The following is a 23,306-nucleotide window of genomic DNA, read 5'->3' as shown; positions in this document are numbered from 1 at the left end:
TGGGAAATATACAAAGTAAACTTAAACAGAGTCGTTTGACTTGCATAAACAACAATATAATAGGAAATTAATAATATATAATATACAGTACGCATGTCTATGCAGCAGGAATTACAATAACAATTGTAGTTGAGAAACGATTATGCAGAGGGCCGCCATTGTAAGCATCGCTTAAAAAGATGGCTGGCCCGAGGAAAAGGTAGGAACGTACTAGATTCTTAACAATACAAATTCTGCTGCGAAGATAGCAGGGGAAAATAAAGTCTAACGTGCGATGGTAGTGAATGTGTGTGCAAGTGCGTGAAAGTGCACAAGGGCAGATAGGCTTGAATTTAGAATAATAGAATTGGTTTGCTGGAAGAGGGAACGATATGCGATGTTGCTATCGGGAGACCAACATTAATCATATAAATTATTTGTTTTTAGTTCGTATTTGAAGTATACTGCAATAAAATGTGCTTCTTTAAGTGTGCTTTGAATGAAAACAAGGAGGCACACTGTTTTAACTCCTCAGGAAGAGTGTTCCATGTATCCGGACCGTGATGTCTGATCGACTTTTGAGCAACTAAAAGCTTTGGATTACTTAAATGAAAATCATGGAAACGACGGGTAGGGTATGAGTGAATATGGTCATTGGTTACTAGGGCATTATGAATTCCATCTGAAGCGTTAAGAATACATGACAAGCAATTACATATAGAGCACCTTGAAGTTTAATCGTCAATTAAGTCAATTTCTTTAATGATTAAATTTTCTTGCTTTTTTTCCTCTTTCATGTGACAGAAACGGACATTGTACAGCAAGTTTGATAAGACTGAACAAAAGAATGAACGTAAATAAAAAAAAGCAAGCATAATACTAAGCACCTCTATTGTCACTAATATTAATTTTTTTTCTTACTTCGTAATCCCATTGCCAGGAAAAGCCTTTAAGAAATTGCATCATGATAGGGGACTCCACGTCAGAATAGTTTAATGTGCAAACATGAAATTTCTATAAGGGATAGAAAATGAATGACATCAAAGTCCTGCGTTCAAATTGAGATTGCATTGCTTCTTCGATCCGTTTTCTCTCGCCATATGCATGCAATATCATTATCATTATTGTGTATTACGTATTAAAGCGCCAATCATGATATCAGTAAGTAAGGGAGGACTGAAAGGGGATATAAAAACAATATGATGGAGCTGTGAAGGACGCCACTTGTTGCTATAGGTAATTCAACCAGTTCGAAGAAGCAAGGGTTGTGGTCACGCGAAATCAAATGTCTATCGTCTGACTCGAAGGACGATAGTGGCCGAGACAAGAAGAACGATCCACCATCCCGTCACAGTCACGTAGCCAATCCATACATCAAAGTATGCCATATTCCATCCTTTAACATACGAAAAAAAAATATATAAAGTTACATTCAATGGCATTACTAGCTACCTGAAATTAGGAGAATCGGCGACTACATTACTTATTGTGAAGTGATAAGATGTGATGGGACGTAAGAAGACGCAATGAAATGGTTTGGACATAGTGTTCCATGTGAGATGAACAATACAGCAGTGTTTACTGATTATAGATGCTTCATAAGGTAAATGATTCTCTTGAAAAAAAAAATCGTCTAGAAGATCAACAAAAAAGTGTTCCAATGACTTTAAAAGTTGAAGTAAAAAAAAATGACGGTAATGATGGAGTGAGTAAAAGTGAAGATAACAACAACCGCATTCGCAATGAAAATTACAATACTTCTTTCCTTGATGAAAATGACATCCTTCTGTTTTCACACATATCTGCAACTGTTTTTTGTGCTTAAAGGGAAAAATTGTCTCTACAGAAAAAATGAAGGAGGCGGACCTTTCCTTTTCCAAAACGGCCGCCCGACGTATTTTAAATATAATGTCAACGATGAAAAATTGATGCAATTGTAAAGGTTTCCATTAAAGAGAAAACTCAAATCATTGAATGAATCAAATGAACTACATTCCCAATAAGGCCATCAGCCCAGTCAAACAATGACGGTCTCGTGCTTACTTGTTGAAAAAAAAAGAAAATGAATCAAATATACTGCTTTTTGCATTTATATGCAACCATGAATGTTTTAGAATGATTTTGTTATACGTGTAGATTGGATTACATTTTTGTTTTGCTTCTTTTTCATTTGTTTTAATATATTTATTAATTTCTCTTTTTTTCACAACCATGTTATTTATTTGAATTTGATTTTAGAAGCAGAATAAATAGGAACCAACGAAAAATCGACATCAAACAAAACTATTTTATGAAATGGCTATCGAGCCTTTTAATAAAGAAGCAAGCGACCTCAAACACGGAAGAGGCCGGGACACTAAGTCTTAGCAGATATTCGGCTACAAGTAGATTCACAAAGCAAAGCCAGTACTCTTGTTACCCTCTGTCCAAAAGTCCCTGGCAGTGAGAGGATTAAAGCTCTTAAAAAGATGTTGATTTCACGGCCGCACCAGCTCACTACCAGCACATCCACCTCATTCGAGAAGATGAATCGGTTTTATCTCTCAAATAGTAATTGTACATTACCTACTGGGTGACAAAGACCTTACCTCGACCAAGTATGGCCCTCAGACTCTCCGCGGGTAGGGTCTGGGGCAGGCATAGGGCGATGTAGTACAGAGGGATTGGCATCGCTTCGATTGGCCATACAACGCCTGCATGAAAATATAATCACAGAGGACATTTTAAGCCACAATTTCACATCCTGGTGACTCCTCGCCGGAATTTTTTGATTCAAAAACCGTGCGATTTAAAAAAAAAAAATCATTATGGTGTCACCATGAAGGGACATTTCAATAGATATCATCAAGCTAATGAACCGTTTACTGATAGTGTCTTCAGGCACTGTTGTCTGTGGCAACTATATTCAGAATGTGAAACCCCATTATGTTCAGATGTTCAATGTTTTGAAGCTTGTGGGGTTCATATTTAGAACATCTACATACTAATTGCTTGATATCGAAGATAAAGTAAGTGTAGGCACATCAGTTCGGATTTTTTTTTTTCTCAATTAGAAACATTGTCAACGTGGTGACAAGTCCTTCTTTTTAAATAAACTAGTTTCGAGATATCTTTCATTGGCAAATAATAGTCTTCTCACATCGGCTCCATACAGTCGAATCATAACGGATTATCAAAATAAACAGATGCAACAATTAAATATACCTTTGGATATCAGGTACACAGACATACATTCTGATATCTTCGCGCACGTTTATGCCTGATTAAAACAATTACATACCCATTCTATTAGAAATTTGATGAATACGTTTTCTTTTCTTTTTGATAGTGCTAACTTTGGTAGAGTAAAGTTCCCATCAGGCAATGAGAGAGAAATACATGCATGCCCTATATTAGATACATCCACCTTTCACATTTTATAACGGAATACATATATTACAAGCACAATTAAACGGAAAATAAGATATAAATTAACAATCTTAAATTGATTTGAAATGTTCCCATACCGCTGAGCAGCAAAAGTGGATAGAATGACCCGAGGGCGAGTTGGATAGCCTCGGTTTCCGAGTCACAGACTGCCGAAATGAGAAGGCCGAGGGCCATGCCGCAGAGACCTTGTATCAGCATCATAAGAATGATCAGGAACAGACTTCCTTCGTTTGGTAGCTAATAGTGTCAAGGGAATGAGTGGTGATAATTATTAGAACTTCTTCGTGTATACAAACATTTAGTGCAGAATGCACGTGTCAATCGATATGAATCTGTTAAGCATACGCCAAGGATATATTTTCAGATTAACATGAGAACATTCACTTCCATTAACAATGTTTTTTCGCCATATTACGTCAGTGTATCAAAGATACTGCTCACAAGATACTCCAATTGTCAGCTGCCTCTACGAATGAAAAGCTCAAAAATGGGATTAACAAAATGTAAGATTTTCATAATATTGTATGGATATCATTGTAATATGAATTAAACATGCGCATTCAAACATTGTTTTATGTACAACTTTCTCATTGCAACAATGTTGAAAGTAGTAGAGAATGAAAAGACTTCGGTTGCAATTAATCGTTTTACCTAGTTTAATAACAGCCGATGATGAGGCTATTCATTTTTTCCTCACCTGTCTATCTTTCTAGTAATCATCTATCAAATTTCAATCACTGTATTATTACCCTGTTTATGTACTGTATTCATTCATGTATTTATTCATCTCCTACCTTCCTATCCTATATGTCTATCTATCTTCCTACTATCTTTGGTAGAAGTATTTCCAAATTAGTTTATTGAGGACAATTCCTCAATTACTTTTACCGAGTTTCTTATAACATAACACTCCCTTGGGACCTGGCTAGAATCCGAACTAACCTTGAAGACAGCGAACAAGAAGACGAGCACCATGGTAATCTGTACTGAGATGACCAGGAGCTGAGTCAGGATGTGAGCGATGCTCACCTCGCCTGAGCTCACTCCTGTCAGCAAAATGAAAAGGTAAGTATTGGAGTATTAGAGTGCCTACAGAAAACAACTTAAAGGAAGAGACACCACATATGGCTTAGCATAAAAAGATAATAATCATAAAGAATTTAAACATTTTTTTTCACTTTTCTATTATAATAATGAAAGAGGACTAGATTACATGTTTCAGAAAGCGTGGGAATAATTATATTAGTCTTGAGTTATCATGTCAATGACAAGTCTAGGCAATGTGTACGTTTCAAATGAAATGATGTTTCGTGGAATTTCGTGGAATTTCGTAGTACATACGTGTCGACATGATCTGTAGTAGTCTTTTGATCCAGCGATACTAGCAACGAAATTCTAAAAATTCATAACTTTTTGAACGGATTATCCAATTTTCCTCAAACTTTCACTGAGAATCCAAGTCTACATTTGGGGTTAATTCCCCCCTTTCACTATCTTGCAAAATATTTTTGAAAGTAGAATTTACATACTATCTCTTTCTCTCTGCTAACACATCATTGTCACCAATCTCTCTGACAAATATGATAATGATGCTGATAATGATGATGATGATGATGATGATGATTATGATAATAATAATGATAATGATAATATTAATATTGATAATAATTATAATTATAATAATAATGACAATAAAGATTATAATACAATGATTATGGTCAACTCCATCTTCTTCATTGTTGTCACTACTGAATCAGAGGGCCCTCTGCTATTGTTACCTGAAACCCATATCCTGTCTAGGAGGCCGTCTTTTCGCTCCACGACAAAGGACATAGATGTTAAAGCCACGGCATGAAAGAAGATTACACTGCAGGAGATAATGAAAACAGAAAATGACGTCAAATTGAAATCTCATTTTCTCACCAACGTTAACGGTTTTAATGCAGCTTCTGAAGTTATGAGGCGCTATTCCCACAAATGAAAGAGGGAAACAAAAATAACGCATGTTTTTGTTTTCTTTCGGTTTATCAATAAATAGCATCGATTTGATATAAGCTGATTTCAAATTACATGAAAATACTAAAAGAAAGTGTTCAACGCTCAAAAAGTAGTAGTATGTTGTGCAAAGACATGATAAGCCTATTGCATAAAAAAAAAAAAATGTCCGGTACAGATTGGTATGCAAAATATATTTTCCAGCCGATTTCATTTATGATAATTATAGCAAGCTCCATATTGATAGTACCATAGCAACTCTGAAATGTCCGTCCAAGTTAGAAAGAATGCAATGGCACTGACGGTTAAACAGAGTTTGCAAAGTTGATTGAAGAACAAAAAAATCATTCACTATTGTTTGCTATATTTTGATTTGTGAAGTCGTATCAAAAAATCACAATAGCATGACGTTCAGCCATCAGCCAATGTTGAACGGTGAAAAACGATATTCTCATCTCTGAAATAATAAACAGTTCGTTCCACGAACAGACACACAAAATACAATAATGTTCGTATCGTTTTAACCATTTTCAGAGACGAATATAGAACAACAGAAAATTAAAGGATGCTTTGCTTACGTAATCATGACACCAGGAGCCATGAAGTGAGTGAACGGTGCATCCAGTTCCCCATAAACAGGTTCAACAAACTGTAACAGAATTCAATGTATATTATTCAAAGCAGTGATATTTAAGAATGTTCACGCGCAAGTAATATTCTTTGAAAATCGCGTCACCCACTTTTGTGTAGCATAAGAATTTAATCAATATTTTTGTCTATTAAAATTCAAAGATTTTTCGCAGGAATTGATGAAAAGTAGTCATTAGATCGATCTTCCTTTCCCTCTGTTTATTGTGATGTCAAGCACAAATTAGCACAAACAATAGATTTGAAACGCATGCTGTGGATGAATTAAACTTATCTCATTCAAATGCCATTTCCCGGTATGTTCTACATCCAGCTTGATTCATTATTTTCTCTTTTCTTTCTTAATACTAAAGTCTGATTGATAATAAATGCTGCAAATGTTAATAAATTGTCAGCTGCACATGTCATCTATCTCCTGTTATCTTACGTCACATTTTATTTTCAAACAGGAGATTTTAGTCTTGTTTTCTTATAATGTCATTACGAGTACAAAAAAAAAATATTTGATGGCGAAAGTATACTTACTGAGAGAGGGATCTGTCCTATAGCCGGGTTGACGGATATGTTGATAAGAATATCGGTGACGAAAAGCTGCAAAACAGGACATGAAAAAACATTAACAAAGTGAGATTGACATACATTGCAAATAAGCCCTTCTTTATGGCATGTCACTGACACAACCAGATACATGAAAGTTAATCGAATTTCTTCACATTCATATTTTCTGGTTAATATGATATCACAACTTCAAGAATGTTTTGAATGGATTGATTTTCATGACGTACTTTTTACCGCTGATATTATACGCATAGCAAACACGGCCATACGTACATGTATATGAACAATAGAATTAATAAATTCTGACGTTAATCTCGTGAAAGTTATTCAAAGTAAGTACTTTCAAAATTATTACATGTATGAATGTATTCATTCATACCCCTTTTTGTGTGGGCTGGAGAAGGAGAGTTTGGAGGGGTATCTGATTTTTTTTTTCTCTTTTTTTTTCTTTTAACTGTTCATTGTGTGTTATTTCTCCCTTCATCGGTAAATTAAAGTGAAAAATTAAGACATTGTCTTCCAATACCTGATAAGAACCTAGAAGACTGGTCTGTAGGCTCACAGCTATCTGCTGATCTGCAAAATAAAATGTATGAAATTATAATCATAGTGTGTATCATATATAGCTCTTGTTCGACGGATGTAACACATTTTTAATAATATATATGGGGGGTTAACAGGTTTTGTATTTTAACAGTGTTTATTTTTGTCACATTCTCAACGATTTTATTTTTTCTCAGACTTAAACTACACGAAAGAATAGTTAGATGGATTTATAACATAATAGTAGTTATCTGCAGCCATACAGGCAAGCTCTATATTCATGCAGAATATGGGACTCCCATTTCCTGAGAGAAAACAAAAGTCTGATTAAAATGTGCACCGATCTTCTTGTTATGCTATTTGATTAACGTTTCATAGCGACAGGGGACTGTTTGATACTATTGTACAGCTCGGTTTCTCTTAGCTCTTTATTTCATTTCTTTTTATATACTTTTTTCTACCGTCAATTATAAAAATTATATCAAGTCTGTGAGAGTAGGCCTACTTGTCGCATCTAAAGTCACGTTGATTGTGCTGCCGATTAGTGTGGCGTTGTCCACGCCTGCACCCATCTGGACTCTACAAAACAAAAGGACGAATGTAATGGAATTTATTATTACACATCATACATTACATACATTTGCACACCATCAAACATACAAACACACACATATACACACACACCAGTTTCTGTGTACTGTCAACAGCACTTGAAAAATAAAAATCTGAAATATAATAACATATCGTGTTACCTTATAATGAAATAACTAGATAATGTAGGTTATTCATAATTATTATCTTTGTGATATGCTTTAGTCCTTCCTGTAGAGCAGCTTTTATTGCAAGTAAAATGTCGGTGAAGACGATGTCATCTCCTTGAAACTTGTGAAATGGAATGTCAATGCATACCTGGAAACAGCGGTCTTGATAAAATCTGGCGCAAGATGAAAATTTGTTCTGTGGATTTACAAAGCTGCGATGAATACTAATGCGCCATTGACCGTTTTTGCATTGCATTCAAATTCAGTTTATGATTTGTTCACAGATAAATACGTCAACAACCACAAAGCTTGCTGGATGCAACACCTAAGAAATGCTAAGTAAATTCCTGCCTAAGAAATTTCATGGGACGGAGAAGGGGAATAAAATGTTTCTTAACCATGCTTTATGTATGAATAGAAAAGGAATATTCGTGAATTTTACAGCTCAACAGAAATGGTCCATTTACCTTTTCACAAGGTTCTTCGAATAGTCACTTGGTATGTTGATCACACCCCAATATTCGCCATGTTCCAGTTTGTCTATGGCCGTGGTGAAATTTTCAACAGGATGCTGCATTAAAATATATCATGATTGATTTTGATTTAATAAAAAAGAAATGCTGTGCCTTCCCTATCTAAACAGGGTTTTTTATGTTATGTAGTACACATAAAGAAATGAATGCATCTTTAATAGATCAGGTTTGATAAAATAGACTTACTGAATGTCGAGATAATTGAATCAGTTTGAGGAAATTTGAGGAAAATTGGACGGTCCGCTAAATAGTTAAGACATTGTATGGTTCGATGAAATCCGTGTACCTTTATTCATGGTTGATAATGTTGATTTCACAGTAGTGAAACAACATAGCGAAAATATAGCCACAGCTCCATGAAATCAATTCGCTTTTATTTCTACCGAGATAATGCCAGGGATGAAATAATACCACCAGGATTATAAAGTGTTCTGCTATTATTCCAGAAGAATGAAGACACATGGAATACTCTTTTTTGCTGTCTGTGGTATTAGGCTGCTTATCCATCACCGTTTCCGTTGCTCACATGTAAATGTACAGTAAAGTCATTCATTTATTCGGAGGATAATGTTTCCTCGCATAGCGAGATATCGCAAAATTGAGAAGAGTTTGATTTCTTTTTAAGACTTTAATTGATGTTACTTTAATGATTTGAATTGATGTTGGCAGTATACACTGCTAAGAACACCATCTACATCACGCCGAGGACAATACAAATTTGTAATGATAAAAATAATGGACATGCATTATTGCAGTACTACGTTCACGCTAGCATTCTCATATGGATTTCTAAAAGAGTGTCACGCTATACATAGTTAATGTGGAGTAACGACATCTCACCTGCGTTATCATGGAGTCATCGATGTTGTCAAGGAACCATGTGCTGAGATAAGGAGGGACCTCGTTGTTCACGACGGCCACGTTCAGATTCTGCGGCGTGCCACCGATGGCCAGATAGAAGAGACAGACTTCGAGCAGTGGCAAGAGGAACTGGAACAATGTCAGGCTGGAACAGAACGACAGGTTTCATATTTATGGAAGCAAGATCTTATTCAGAGAGGTAAAGGTCGAGGTGTGAGTTTATTGAATCTGTGTCCCTCTACAAATTAAATTTGATAAGATCTAAACAGCTGATCTGTAAATTTACACATATGTCGGAAAAATTATGCCTTGTTCGCCTTGCGTTACTTAATGTAACAACATCGGAACTTCGGAGCTTGGGTATTTGTTCCAAGTTCATGTGTCACTGCCGGCAGCTATATAGGGATAGCCTGGTAGTAGTGTCGCTGCCCGGAAAGTAGTAGATGACAGGTTTGAGTCCCACTGGCTCATTTTTCCGACATGTTAGTTAATTTCCAGATTAGCAGTTGCGATCTTAACAAATTTCCTTTCTAGAGGAGACAAATTGAACAAACTCACACCTGAGGTTTCATATTTTCGATAAATTTGCCATCGAAATTCAGAAACGCCACACAAAAATGCGGGCATTTTTGAAGGGTCTTGGATGTAAAATTATTTTATTCATGATAGGTATTTCTGCTGGTACAAGGATCAGACACGGTATTTACATATCATAGTATCGTGCAAAAGTGGCTAATGTTATGGAATAATAAGTCTCAAGTTCAAGGTGACCATCAGTGTGGCGACGTGAAATATTACTTCAAATGTCTACCCTTTGCTGGCGGCGGTCCTGATACCATGAAGGCAATGCATTGCATCAAGATCAAAATTCGTCAGTTCCGTGATAGTATAATGGGTGAGAACCTCATATAAGGGATTGAAAGATTCATATTACCTTGGAGAATGAAGTTTGCTTTTAGGATAAGCTCCAAGGCAGGAAAACGGATAGATTAATGTCTGGGTCATTAAAGAGGCAATGCAGACTATTATCACTCTTATTTTTTGTTTCTTTTGAATTCATTAGGAATGTTTTCACACTATAGACTGCGTGCGTCAATGTTTACTCGGTATTGCTTCAGGTTACTCTTGTAGTGTCCGTTTTCTTTGGTTTGTGTTTTTTCAGTGAAATGCGGAGTTAGGTCTATATGAAGCGTTTTATGCGAAAGATTTCGATGTAGCAGAAGCCCATGTTTACATTCCCCGAGTAATAATAAAAAAAATAGAATAAAATGAACAGGAGTAGATGATCACTTCTCGAGGAAAAAGAAAATCATATAATTTAATGACTATCTCAAGATCTGTACCAACGTAATTCGCTGAAAGAACTTTTGAAACATTTCAGCAATGTTCGCGCGATAAAATATATGCCTGCACTAACCTTCGCCAAAATACGGGGTGGGTGATTAGTCCATTTACATGAATTACACTCCGCAAGCTCGGCATGACTTACCCGGGATTTCTAACGAGTTTTAAGATGTCTTTCACGAGCAGTGCCCACATGTTCATCACACTTGGAAAGAGGCTTGAGCACTTGAGCGGAGGCATATCTGATATTGATCAAAGAGAAATGCGGTAATTCATTTGATGGTATAATAGCCATACTAGGTGGAAATGGGATATTCCATAAGTATCTATGTGTGCAGTATGATTTGTTACAGTTGATCCAGAAAGATGCATATCGGTCGCCTATTACATTTAGAATTACCTGGAAGTTTAAAATTGCTCATTTATTCTACGCTTTGGTAATAATGGCGATAGTAATGATATTGGTAGAAACTAAATGTCATAACAAAACAACTAGATGAGATTACATCGTATTTCAAAAAAAAAAAATCAAACATTGCTATCATCTAGTTTTGGTCACACAATCGCAATTATAAAGACGATAACTAAAATTATACTGAGAAATCGATTGGCAAAATATGTAACTCTAACATCAAATGAGATAATCTTATTCCTCTTCCCGGCTTTGAAAGATGATAAATTTACCGTATTGGTAATTCGGCGTGTAGGACTTTTGCCTGACAGGTTTCGGTTTGGCGCTCCCGTTGGACGAGGTACCTCCGTTCTGTGCAATGGCGTCCGGGGAGGCCTGGGGAGGCGGTTCCGTGGTGTCGGTGTAGGAAACCTTGCGTCCTTCAGAGCCAGATAACAAGTGAGTCTTTTCAGATGCCTCCTCCGCATCTAGCGCTGTTGTAATCATCTGCACCTCAACGGAAGCTTCTTCCTAGAGGTATGTTGCACGAGGAAAATCGCTAGTTTTGTTCACATCTACACTGCAAATAAAGATGTTTTAGCTTTCTAAAGTCTAAACTTGCAGTCTCTTGGCGTTTTAAATGCATCAGTGATGAGTCTTCAAATGAAAGACCCTTTTTATATGCGATTTGGATTTGAATATTGGAAACCATTCTGAGGACAGGCCTCTTTAGACAATTATACCATGCATTGCACTTTTCATAATAGAATGGAAATGTGAGTATTAAAATGCTTATCTACACGGGTAAATAGAAGTAAAAAATATGCTATGAATGACGTCTACACGGGAGAAGGAAGAAATCTACAAATATAAATGAATATATGTATTCTTATATATGTATATATATATATATATATATGAGTATGTATATATAATATATGCATATATATATATATATATATATATACCATAATTATGATTATGCATGTGATTATGTTTCATGTAATTATTACAGTTCTTACCTTGTCATCGTTTTCTATCCTGTCTGCCATACAGAGCTTCAGGAACACCTGCTCAAGGGTCTGAGGAAATAAAAAGATAAGGTATGCAAGTGAAGATGTTAAGCATTGATTCCTTTACTTACTGAGAAACTAGAAAGTAAAACATATGCACGCACACACTCACGCATTCGTACATACACACACAACCGTTCAACGTCATTCAAACTGACCTCTGATAATTCGCAGGAAGGTGATAATCTGACGTTATCCCAACACACGAAACACGAATGGTTAATGAGTTCTTTTTAACTGTTCATTGTTTCATTTATTGTTTCTGCATGTTACAATAATCACTTTTGAAAACATACACATTGATTCATCATTTAACTTTGTACATGAGAGATAAGGAATTCACTGCGAGAGAAAACAGACTTATTACTGTATTATGCTGAAGAAATTTTCTGCGGAGAAATTACCAAGAGATATCAAGTTTGCAATATAAAACAACGTTCTATCTGACCTGAACACAAGTGAGTTATCTTACCGGGAAATTGTGAGCTGCCATGAGAGTGAGCGGTTTCTCCTCGGCCAGAAGCTTCCCGTTCCTCATCAGCCCCACCTAGGAATGAGCAATTACCAAAATGCAAGAATACTTGGTTTTGTAAGGAAGCAGCGAAAACGCACAAACACGTACGACTGCTCGTGAGTTTGGGTTATTTGCCTATTCAGATTTGTAAGCGTCTCATACTGTTGAATCGTGTGCATAGTGACAACAAAATACAAAGTGAGAAGGCTAACAACCATGACGTAATTCATGACGAACAAAAGGCACAATATCACTGAGGGATATTCTTTCAGAGAGAATTCAAAGTTTAGCTGATTGGTTTATGATTTTTTTTTCTCTTGTCATAATACTCGTGCTTAGTTATTCAATCCTTTATGAAGAGGACTTCAGCGATGAGTATCAATGAACTCTTTACCAACCACACATCCCCCAAGCTTGCATTGCCTCTTTTTATATGCACAGAAAAGTGAAAATACTAGAGTTAGCCTAAACCTTAAATACCTATAATCATGTATGATCAGGAAACGAAAAACTGCTGAAAAAAAAAAGTTTTCCAATAATTATATTCACAATCAACATAGACAAGTAGAGAAAAGATGGATGATAGAAATCATACTGAATAAAGTAGCGATTCACAGCTCCTTCTCTTCTCTTCACTACGACATTCTCTTTTTGAGGCGTTTAATCACAAAAGAATTGAATTCTATTCCTGCCTAGTTGAGATGCTTGTTGTGAAACCTGCTAAAAACTGACGAAATAAAAGAGAAAAAAAGGATTTTTTTCAACTATAATTGCTACAAGAATATTAGTTCTTATATAACAACTAGTGAGGCATCATTGTTGTAATTTTGTTTTGCTGCGTTTGATACTGAACTAATTTTGAAATGTTTGAAAATAGCACTAAACCCGTTTTGCGATCAACATCTTAATTTTTCCTTGCGTTCCATTACTTGATCTTCCAAATAGAAAACTAGACAAAATAGAACGAGAAGGAGAATAAAAAAAACAACAACAACAACAGCAGCAGCAGCAGCAGCAGCAGTAGCACTATTCAAACATAGCCAAGTAGCTATAATGTAATGTAGCCTCACTATGTCTGCGTTTCGCGCCTCTTCGATGTAGTGTGTAGTCAAGATGATGGTCGTGTTGCCAGTTTGGGCAAACTGCAGGAGGTACTCCCATATTCTAAAGAAGTATGATAGGAAATAGAAAAGCTTACTTCCCCATGGAGTATATACAATTTTCACAGAATTTTGAAATATTCCTGCATGAAGTACGCCTCATTCCGTAATGACTACTGACATGAACACATTATTCTTTGCTACCTGTGTACCATTCCACAAAACGCATGCCAAATTTCACAAATTTTGTGTATATTGTGTTAAAAAAGTATAAATATAGTTTGAATTGAATTTAATTGAATTAAATTGAATTGACTTGAATTGAATGAATTGAATTGAACTAAATTGAATTAAATAAATCGTTTACCAGGTTTACCGTGAGTGTGATTATGCTAGACAAAACTTTATCGTTAACTCCTATCGTTCACCACAAAAACAGATAAACTTCAAAAGAAAGAAAAAGATATTCCCTACAGAAGGATACAAAAATGTCATATGAAGAGTTTGTTTGCAAAAACCGATGAGTCCATATTTGCCAAATGGAGATATTTGCGATTAAAGGTCAAGAAAAATAAAGAGAATAATAAGAAAATTTTTGCTTCTTTTGACCATAACTTCAAAAATGTACGTTTATAGTAGTGACCAGTATATCACTTAAAAGGTATCATTTTGTACTTTATGACAGAGACCTTACCTCAAAATCTTCAAAAATGGACTTATCGGTTTTTGCAAACAAACTCTTTATATTTTCCTTGCTTCTCAACCATGTTTTTTTTTTCATTTTTGTATTGTCTGTATGGAATGTTTTTTTTCTCTTCATTTTGAAGTTTATTCATTTGTGGGGTTAATATCTTCTTTAATGCACACAAACATTTACATGTACGCCATGATTAAACATATTAAAGCCGTTTGTTTTAGATGAATTGACAGTGGAGTCAGAAGATATTTCTCTATTGGAGATTTTACATAGTGTCATATCTCTCAATTGTTATTGTATGTTACTTGCCACACAGTAGGACTATTTTTTTTTTTGGAAAATATACCTCTAAATTGACTGTTTGAGTGGTTCACAATATACAAGCTTGCTTTTTAGTGGATTTATCAATTCCTTTTTTTTTTCTAAACTGAAGCATAACTTTGTATTTTTTCTTAATTTTTTGCAAAGTCGAATGCTTATGTTTATGATGTAATTCTTGATTTATTCTGTGTTATGTTTTGTTGGAAAAGAAGATTGGAAATAAATGAATTGAATTGAATTGAATTAAGTGAATATGATTTACGTTTGTTTCAAGGCAATTATAATGTGCTCCGAAACTCTTGTCACCTCATTAGTGCACTACAGATTTAAGATAGGCCGATGGTAAATCAATTCCAGCGTCACACAAGATTTGGAACTGATTGTAATGTTACTAGATTATTTCTTGCATTTGCCTTATAAAAAAAAGGTAGCTAGTTTAATATTGAATATAGAATTTGCAGACTTTGTTACAATATTACTTGCATTGAATGCTTTATTCAAGAATACCTCTGTACTCCTACAATAACCAAACTTCATTATTTTGTTACACCTATACACAAAGCACGTAATTATGTTTCATTTTTTCTGTTAAAAAAATAACAATTGAATTGACTTTACGGTCATGTATCTTCCTGTAAATAATCAAAATGCTTTAATATCTTATTAAAAAGTGTGGTACCTTACTTTTCTCTTAGCAGAGGATCTACTCCTACAGTAGGCTCGTCCAGGATAAGAAGCTCTGGTGACTGGATAAGAGCTACCGCGAAGGAAACTCGCCTTTTCTGACCTCCGCTATAAACAAAGACAGTATGTCGGATTTGATATTGATTGCATTTCTGCTGTATAGAAAGCTAATAAATCAATAAATAGACGAACATATACATAAACAGCATTACTACATGTAAATATAATTAGATAGATAGATAGATTGATAGACAGATAGATAGGTAGATAGATAGATAGGTAGGTTAGGTAAATAGGTAGATGGATAGATATAAATAAAAACATATAAAGACCTTTCAACTCGAGTTCTTTTTTTGTTTTTTGTTTTTCTCAACTGAAGCATAACTCTGTATTTTTGCCGGTACGCATATAATATCTTTATTTGTATCTTTTATCCTTTGCACAGTCGAATGCATATGCATATGCTTAATCTTTGATTTATTTTGTGGTATGTTTTGTTAAGGGGAAAAGGAATGAAAATGGATTGAAAGACCTTACCAGAAATATGATGTGAATTATTTTTGAAATTCGTTTTTCAGTTGCTAAGTAGTGAGCGTGTTAAGAAACAAACAAAATAATGCACAGTGGAGAATTTCCTGAATAATTCAATAAAACTTGATAAATCAAACAAAGTTTGATCTTAGTCAACTGACCGTGATGTCAAGTTTAAGAGACAGGATTTTAAAAAAGAAACAAAGTTTGAATTTAATGGGAACAAATAATGATGCTAATGATGAGGATGAATCTAGAGAAAACGAAAGGCAAATGTGTCAAAGGAACAATTAAAAACACACACACACACACTTTTTGGCGTTATGCACCGGTTAAATTGTCCTACAACAAAAATATATTATTGTGAGTTGATATGATCTGATTCTGATTTCATTTGATTTTATATGAATTTATTTTGACTTTGTGTCCACAAAGACAGGGACACAGATATAACTTGATTATACAAGGATTGTTATAATACAATGACATTTTGTTTTCCACGACGCAAATGAATGCCATCTTGCGTACCTGAGATGGGCGACCATGCGATTCCGGAAGGGAAGGTTTAGCAAGTCGAGAAGAAAGTCAATCCGGTCGTTTGCCTGTCGTCTGCTCATCTTATGAAACGTGGCGAAGTAGATCAGCATTTCCTTGATTGTAAACTCACCGTAGAGGGCGATATCCTGCAGAAAGAAAGGCCGATACACTTGTTTATTGCTGTGACCCAGATATTTTTACCTTCGGTGAAAATCAGGCCCTTAAAACAAACACTATACCAAAGGTCACTGTATCGCACTCATCTTATCAGTTTGTCTGACGGCAGTGCATTTGTTTAAATTAATAATTGATAAGACGGGAGTTTTCGTAAGACGGAAGTTTTCCCTTTGCAGTCGTCTCTGCAATAGTGACAAGATCAAGGAGGGAGTTCATTGTTCATTGCTACCTCTTTTGTTTTTACTTCGGGCCTGTGTGCTTTCAGCTATCCGTACATATCAGTAGATAGATTCGCAGTTCGTAGGAATATTAGTAATACCGTTTTGCGTGCTAAAACAGAGTGCAAAGAAAATGCGCCTGGTATTATACAAATAATATTGGATATGTAATCTTAAAGGCAGAGCGAATATTATGCAATGAATTACACACATTATAAACTTTAACAGGGTAAGAAATACACTTAAGATTCATCATGCGATGAACGCTTGAAATATTTTCTTATTTTCATCTTTTCTTCGGGCTGTTATCCTAATCATTTTGCTTCTCAAACGACTACATTCTGCCTTCCAATCCCACCAATACATTCTATCATAATTCAGTCAGACCAATGTGTATTCCTCTATCCTGAATAGCTCCAAATCAGAATGTCTTTTTGTTTTGTTATCAGTATGTTCTACAAGTCATTTCTAGCTAAGTTTAAATGCATGTGTTATTGTTTTCGAACAACGACTATGTCATTTTTGTAGATATTATTGTAATCAATGCAAGAGTTTGTATTCAAATCTGAGAATAGTTGAAGAGTTTGTTCGCAAAAATCGATAAGTCCAAAATTGTCAAATAGAGATATTTGCGATTAAAGGTCAAGAAAAATAAAGAGAATAATAAGAAAATTGTTGCTTCTTTTGACCATAACTTCAAAAATGTATACCTTTATATGAAGTGACCAATATGTCATTTAAAATGTATTATTTTGTACTTTATGACAGAGACCATACTTCAAAATCTTCAAAAATGGACTTATCGTTTTTTTGCAACCAAACTCTTCAGTTACAGAATTTTATAGCTGACACAACAAATAGGAGGCCTCGTTCGGGGGGAAAGATGGTGCATAGGAATTGTGTCATTTACAATTGAATAACTGTAGGAATCAATGGCATGGGTTGAGTGTCACGTTTCTCGTGCCTGATGTCTTTTGGGTAAAATAAATATTGCGATAATCAAAACAGAGTAACAGATTTGAATCGAACCTGGGGCATATAGCCGACACGACTGCCCGGGATCCCGTGTCCCCTGGTGAGCGGGGGCCTCCCGCATGTCAAAACCAGCCCTTCGTCTAGATTGAGCTGGCCCAAGCAGCATCGTAGTAGTGTTGTCTTCCCACAGCCACTGGGGCCGAGGAGTCCATAGCTGGATAGGTAGATGATATGAGGACTTGAAGCTTTTTTTTCAATGCGCATGCATAATAGTTCATTATAATCATTTTGATATCATCATCCGGTGCATTTCCAAACTATGGTGGGCTATAACTAGTATGTTTACTTTTACCCTACTTTGTTCTGTATAGGTATTAACCAGTAACTTCTTTTCACTATTGTGTCAAGTGGAGGCATATTTAATAGAAGGCATCATCGTGATCATGCATCCGTTTTCTCAAGTGATAAAATCATTGTCACTATGATAATTATGATGGAGACAGTATTAGAAATGATAGTAGCAATCATTACCGTCATGACGACAATAACAGCAATAATAAGACATATTGCTGGTATTATCGATGTTATTGCTGTTACCATTATAAAGTTCATTAATTGTTAATCATATGTTGCAAAATAATGCATCACAGTACATGTAGTAACTATTACCACTAATGTTTTAAGGCGTACATCATAATTTCAACAGACTTATTTTCTTTTCCTGTAGGGAAGTTAAAGGGAGTGTATAGTTATGGTTGAGACCTAACTCCAGGTTTCTAATTATATTGGTAAGATAATGAGAAACCTCATTAAACATGAAAGAGCATGTAATTCCAAGAGGGATTCAACTTTTATTTGATGAAATTCGGCTATAGAATGGCTGAGATATCAAAAAAAAAAAGAGCATTCCTAATGAAAAGCGGGACCCACCTTTTATTAGGACCGCTTTGTTTTACTTTGTTCTTGGATGTCTCAGCAATTCCAGAACCGATTTTCATCTAATAAACTTTCAATTCCTCTTAAAATGGTATGCTCAATATTTATTTCATAAGTTGTTTCTTGGTATCTCACACAAAGATAAAAGACCAATTCTCATCTCCACCAATACTTTTATATACAATTCATTTAAAGCTTTCGAGGGTACAGCTGACTTTCTGCCAGTTTGTCGTGTTTTTGTTATTCATTCTTGCTCACATTTTGCCCTTAGGTACAGTCATTTCAAGGTTCTGCAAGACCTGTAACTTGGAATTCCCCCGTCCATAGTGTTTGCTGACGTTGTAGCACTCTATGGCGTGAGTCCCAATATCCTTTAACGATCCCATGGTCACCGGCGGACGTCGAGGGCGTATTAGCGTATTGTGCTGGAAATCGGGCAAGGTGTCTTAGCACTGCAAATGAGAATACACACTATATGAACGAAAACTGCAAATTCAAGTGACCATAAAAAAATCATAATTGTTTGATTTTGAATAAATGAAAACTGAATGAAAATTACCATTAGATATTTGAATAAATGTTTACAATCTATTAATAGATATAATTATATCATTCACGTTTTGCGAAATTTTAATGTTATTGAATTGAGCAGATTTCGAGGGTTTTGTCCGTGAAATAATCTGGATAACGAGTGGTTTGGTAGTAAGATTTCAATTCATGTTGTGTGATTTCCTTGATACGAAAGAATAAAAAAGAAATGAATATATCGCCTCAATACGTAATCACTATCAGATGGATATCTCTATAGGTTCATGCCACCACCAACCCCCCCCCCCACACACACACACACACAGACACATACGCGCATACAATTCAATTCAATTCAATTCAGTTCAATTTAACTCAATTCAATTCATTTTATTTCAAGAGGAAAGAATAGACGGTAAAGGGAGAAAGACAGAGACAGGATAGGTTCATGCCACCACCACCCCCCCCCCCCCCACACACACACACACACGCAGACACATACGCGCATACAATTCAATTCAATTCAATTCAATTCAATTCAATTCAATTCAATTCAATTTAACTCAATTCAATTCATTTTATTTCAAGAGGAAAGAATAGACGGTAAAGGGAGAAAGACAGAGACAGACAGACAGACAGACATAATCATGAGAAGCGTTGATGTTGCATGACAGTGCATTTAATACTATTATTTCGTGGATTTTCCACGAATGGATGCATTGAATGGATGCAGGCAAGTTAGTTTCTTAGACAAGCTGTAGGATTTGGAAATAAACACTCAGGAGGAATACAGGGATAATATGGACCGCATCATTCTCGCGCGGGTCGACATCACACAACCAACTTCTATACCTTCTCCAGTACCACCCCCTTGAGACACATAAGTACAGTGAGACTCAAACCTACGAATGACGAATGCAATCACTTTGTGGTACATACGGCTAACCTGCGAGGCCCAGGCATCTTGTCTCATATAAATAGAAGACAATTTGACCACCGTAGAATGTTTAACAAACCAAGCTGGTGGAGTCAATAACTGTTACTCTAGGTCATGGTATGTCATGAAAATGAAAAAAAAAGAAAAGAAGGATGATACTCATATTGGAAACGAACCTGAAAAGAAGAGCCACTACGCGTCTGCTAGAATCGCCCCTGTATAGTCCGAGAGAAGCAGAATCAACGCCCATCAACTAGCAACTTCACGGTGATGTGTGATACTCGTTCATTGTGATAATCTCAACGCGTTTGAGGATCAAACATCTTGTACTTTGGTAAAGTTAGTTCATTAGGCTCACTACTGATTAACCGAAATGATGAGGAGATAAAGAAGAGATTGATAATAAGTCAGGTTGTCCTTGTTTGATCTTTCCTAACGCGCTTTGGCAAGAAGCGGTAGACGGCATCGTGCATATCAATTAGTGAACAAATGTTGGTGTGTACTAGATCCTCAGGCATACATGTACTTTACCAACTGAGGCAGTAGAACTATTCTCAACACAAACGATTTGCAATTTTATTGATTAAAGTGAATAGTCGAATTCAGCTGTCTTTTTTTTTAATCAAAGGCTTAAATTCGATTGGTATTGATCATGGAGTTCGGTGTTGCTTCGATGTGTACTGTTAGATACCATAGATCTGTGTATGGCTGTGAAGCCATCTAGACCCTATAGCGTTTTCTTCTCTTTTGTGGGAGGGGGAATGTTTTCTTCTTTGTTTGTTTTTGTATTTTGTTTTGTTTATCTTTTTAAGGTCATAACTATATTGATACTCTATTCTTATTTCTAATTACTGCCGAAGCCAGCGTATCTCAAAATAACTATATCATTACAAATAACTTAAGTAATTTACATTTAATACAACAGCTGTAAAAAAAAACACCTTGAATGATATATTGTTTACTTATCATTTATCTAGCGATCCACGTCCCACAAGCTTTGCTTTTTACTGGATCGCTATTTTCCATAAATGAAGTTATTTTCCGAACGCTCACGAAGTATACATGCATTGTTCCTAGTAATTATTGTACATTATGTTGTTGTATGTAATTTATTTCCTGTACTACATGAATCTTTTGTAAACGTCTGGACAATATCATTTAATGACATGTATACTTTGTATTGTGTCTTGATTTTGTTGATTGGAAATAAACTATGATTGATTGATTGATTGATTGATTGATTGATCTCTCTGTGACAGAAAAGAAAAAGGATTCGGACTGAAATCACGTTATCTTTAAGCCTTGTTCAACGACTTCTTGGACTTTGATCTAAGTCAGATGTCTGCACCATGCAGGACGATGTCACGAGAAACCGTGTGATGTGATCTTTTTCTCTTCCTCTCTTCCCTCGTGTGTATCAATCTCAGGTAATATATTGACCTTGCATCTAGACTTTAATCATTGCTGATGCCCTTCGTCAGACCTTAGGTAGTCCTAGTTTTCAACCAGCATGATACACCAACAACACAGCCCCATTTTTTTCAAGGATCAACATTCGTGTCACTTTTGATTGATAAGGTTAAATGGAGGATATATTTCTAATTAAGGGGGATTTAGGTTTTATTTTTGGGGAATTTAATTAGAATCCACTTAAATATTGTCAAGAGCTTTAAAAGGATCGCAGTCAGAATTTATTTGATGAAAATCGGTTTTGAAATTGCCGAGATATCCCCCAAACAAAGTGGTCCTGATAAACGTTTGGACCCAACCCCTCATATCTTTCTTAGTTTAAGGATATCTAACCCATTTCAAAATTAATCTTTATCAAATAAACCCCTGAATTCCTCTTGCAATTTTATGCTCTTTCAAATTGTATGCATTGAAAGTCGTTCTAATTATCCTGCAAAAAGTTAAAATCTGAATTTCCTGTTCAACCAAAACTATACCATCTCTTTAACGTCAAGCAGTCAAAACAGTATTTATTCTTCGTTCGAGTTGAAAGCAAGTAGATAAAGTGACCTTTGGTTACGTCTGCCAGGTACACTCCAAGAAAAAATACTTAACTTTGCACCTTTACCAGCATCACACTGGAAGCACCTTAACGGGTGTAACTTTGCACCATGCAGACAACTTACTACATTAATAGGTGCAAATTTGGACCTTTTCAAAGCTGAAAGGTGCAAAGATGCACCCGTAAGCGTGCTTTCCGAGTGGAAAAAAAAATAGGTGCAACGTTGGACCGGTGTTTGTTTTTTTTTTAAACAGTGTATCATACAAAAATTGTACGTATTTCTCGTCAGATTTGAGAGTATTCATGCGAGGATATTGATTTCTTTCAGCTAAATATTCCCCTTGACTAATTGGGTCTAGACAGAGTTACAGCTACATAATGACAAAACAAAGAGAACAAATAATAAGTTCAGACTGAAAAACTGTTTAAATGGTCATGATGATCATCGCTTTGTGCAATTAGCATTTTGCAACATCATTGTTACTAATATCTTTGCTTCGCGTGAACTTTCAAAGATCAAAATTCCATGACATTACAATTATCAATTCGGTTTACTTTTAATTAAAAAGCCACACCAATACTTATTTGATTTCACTATCCATGTTATCAAAGGCATTTGCTATTTTTCTTTTGCTTTTAAGCAATATTTTGTTTTGTTTCGTTTTGTTTTTGCACGGCTATGATTATATCATACAAGATTGAAAACAGGTCGTACAGCAGAGTGGCATGATTTTATCTAAACTTCAACGGGCAATATCTAACCATCTAATCTCATTTATGCTGTGTTCATTTCCTGTTCAGAGGTGACATGTATTTGTGTAATTTGTGCACATTTGACTCATTGGTAGAGAAATGGTTAAACTGATTAAAAAAATAAAATGCCTCCGTGATAAAGCTGTAAAAGGCGAATCGAGAAGTGCCCCATAGACTACTGAAAGATAATTATCAGAGCCGCAAAGGTCACTTAAAGGGATCGTACAGTTTTGGTTGAGACCTAATTTCAGGTTTCTAACATTTTTGGTGAG

General features: G+C 35.5%; 1 protein-coding gene across 1 annotated transcript; it reads right to left on the bottom strand.

The window, feature by feature from the left end:
- Positions 1-1,268: 1,268 nt before the first annotated feature.
- LOC139726216 (ABC transporter G family member 20-like) lies at positions 1,269-19,191 on the bottom strand. The gene is made up of 20 exons (XM_071637284.1): positions 19,064-19,191; positions 17,924-18,083; positions 16,491-16,645; positions 15,432-15,539; positions 13,700-13,793; positions 12,588-12,662; positions 12,065-12,124; positions 11,336-11,573; positions 10,797-10,893; positions 9,287-9,452; positions 8,381-8,484; positions 7,658-7,731; positions 7,136-7,185; positions 6,577-6,642; positions 5,982-6,052; positions 5,187-5,275; positions 4,351-4,454; positions 3,486-3,645; positions 2,568-2,672; positions 1,269-1,375 (listed from the first exon to the last, which is right to left on the bottom strand). Exons 1-20 carry the CDS (start codon positions 19,189-19,191, stop codon positions 1,269-1,271), a joined length of 2,211 nt encoding a protein of 736 aa, XP_071493385.1.
- Between the last annotated feature and the right edge of the window lie 4,115 nt (positions 19,192-23,306).

Source organism: Diadema antillarum, unplaced genomic scaffold (genome assembly GCF_040938485.1).
Source record: "Diadema antillarum isolate AM-2024a unplaced genomic scaffold, OU_Dant_1.0 seq00000081_RagTag, whole genome shotgun sequence".
Taxonomy (NCBI): Eukaryota; Metazoa; Echinodermata; class Echinoidea; order Diadematoida; family Diadematidae; genus Diadema; species Diadema antillarum.
The sequence above is the reverse complement of the archived record's forward strand: the minus strand, read 5'-3'. Positions and strand labels throughout refer to the sequence as shown.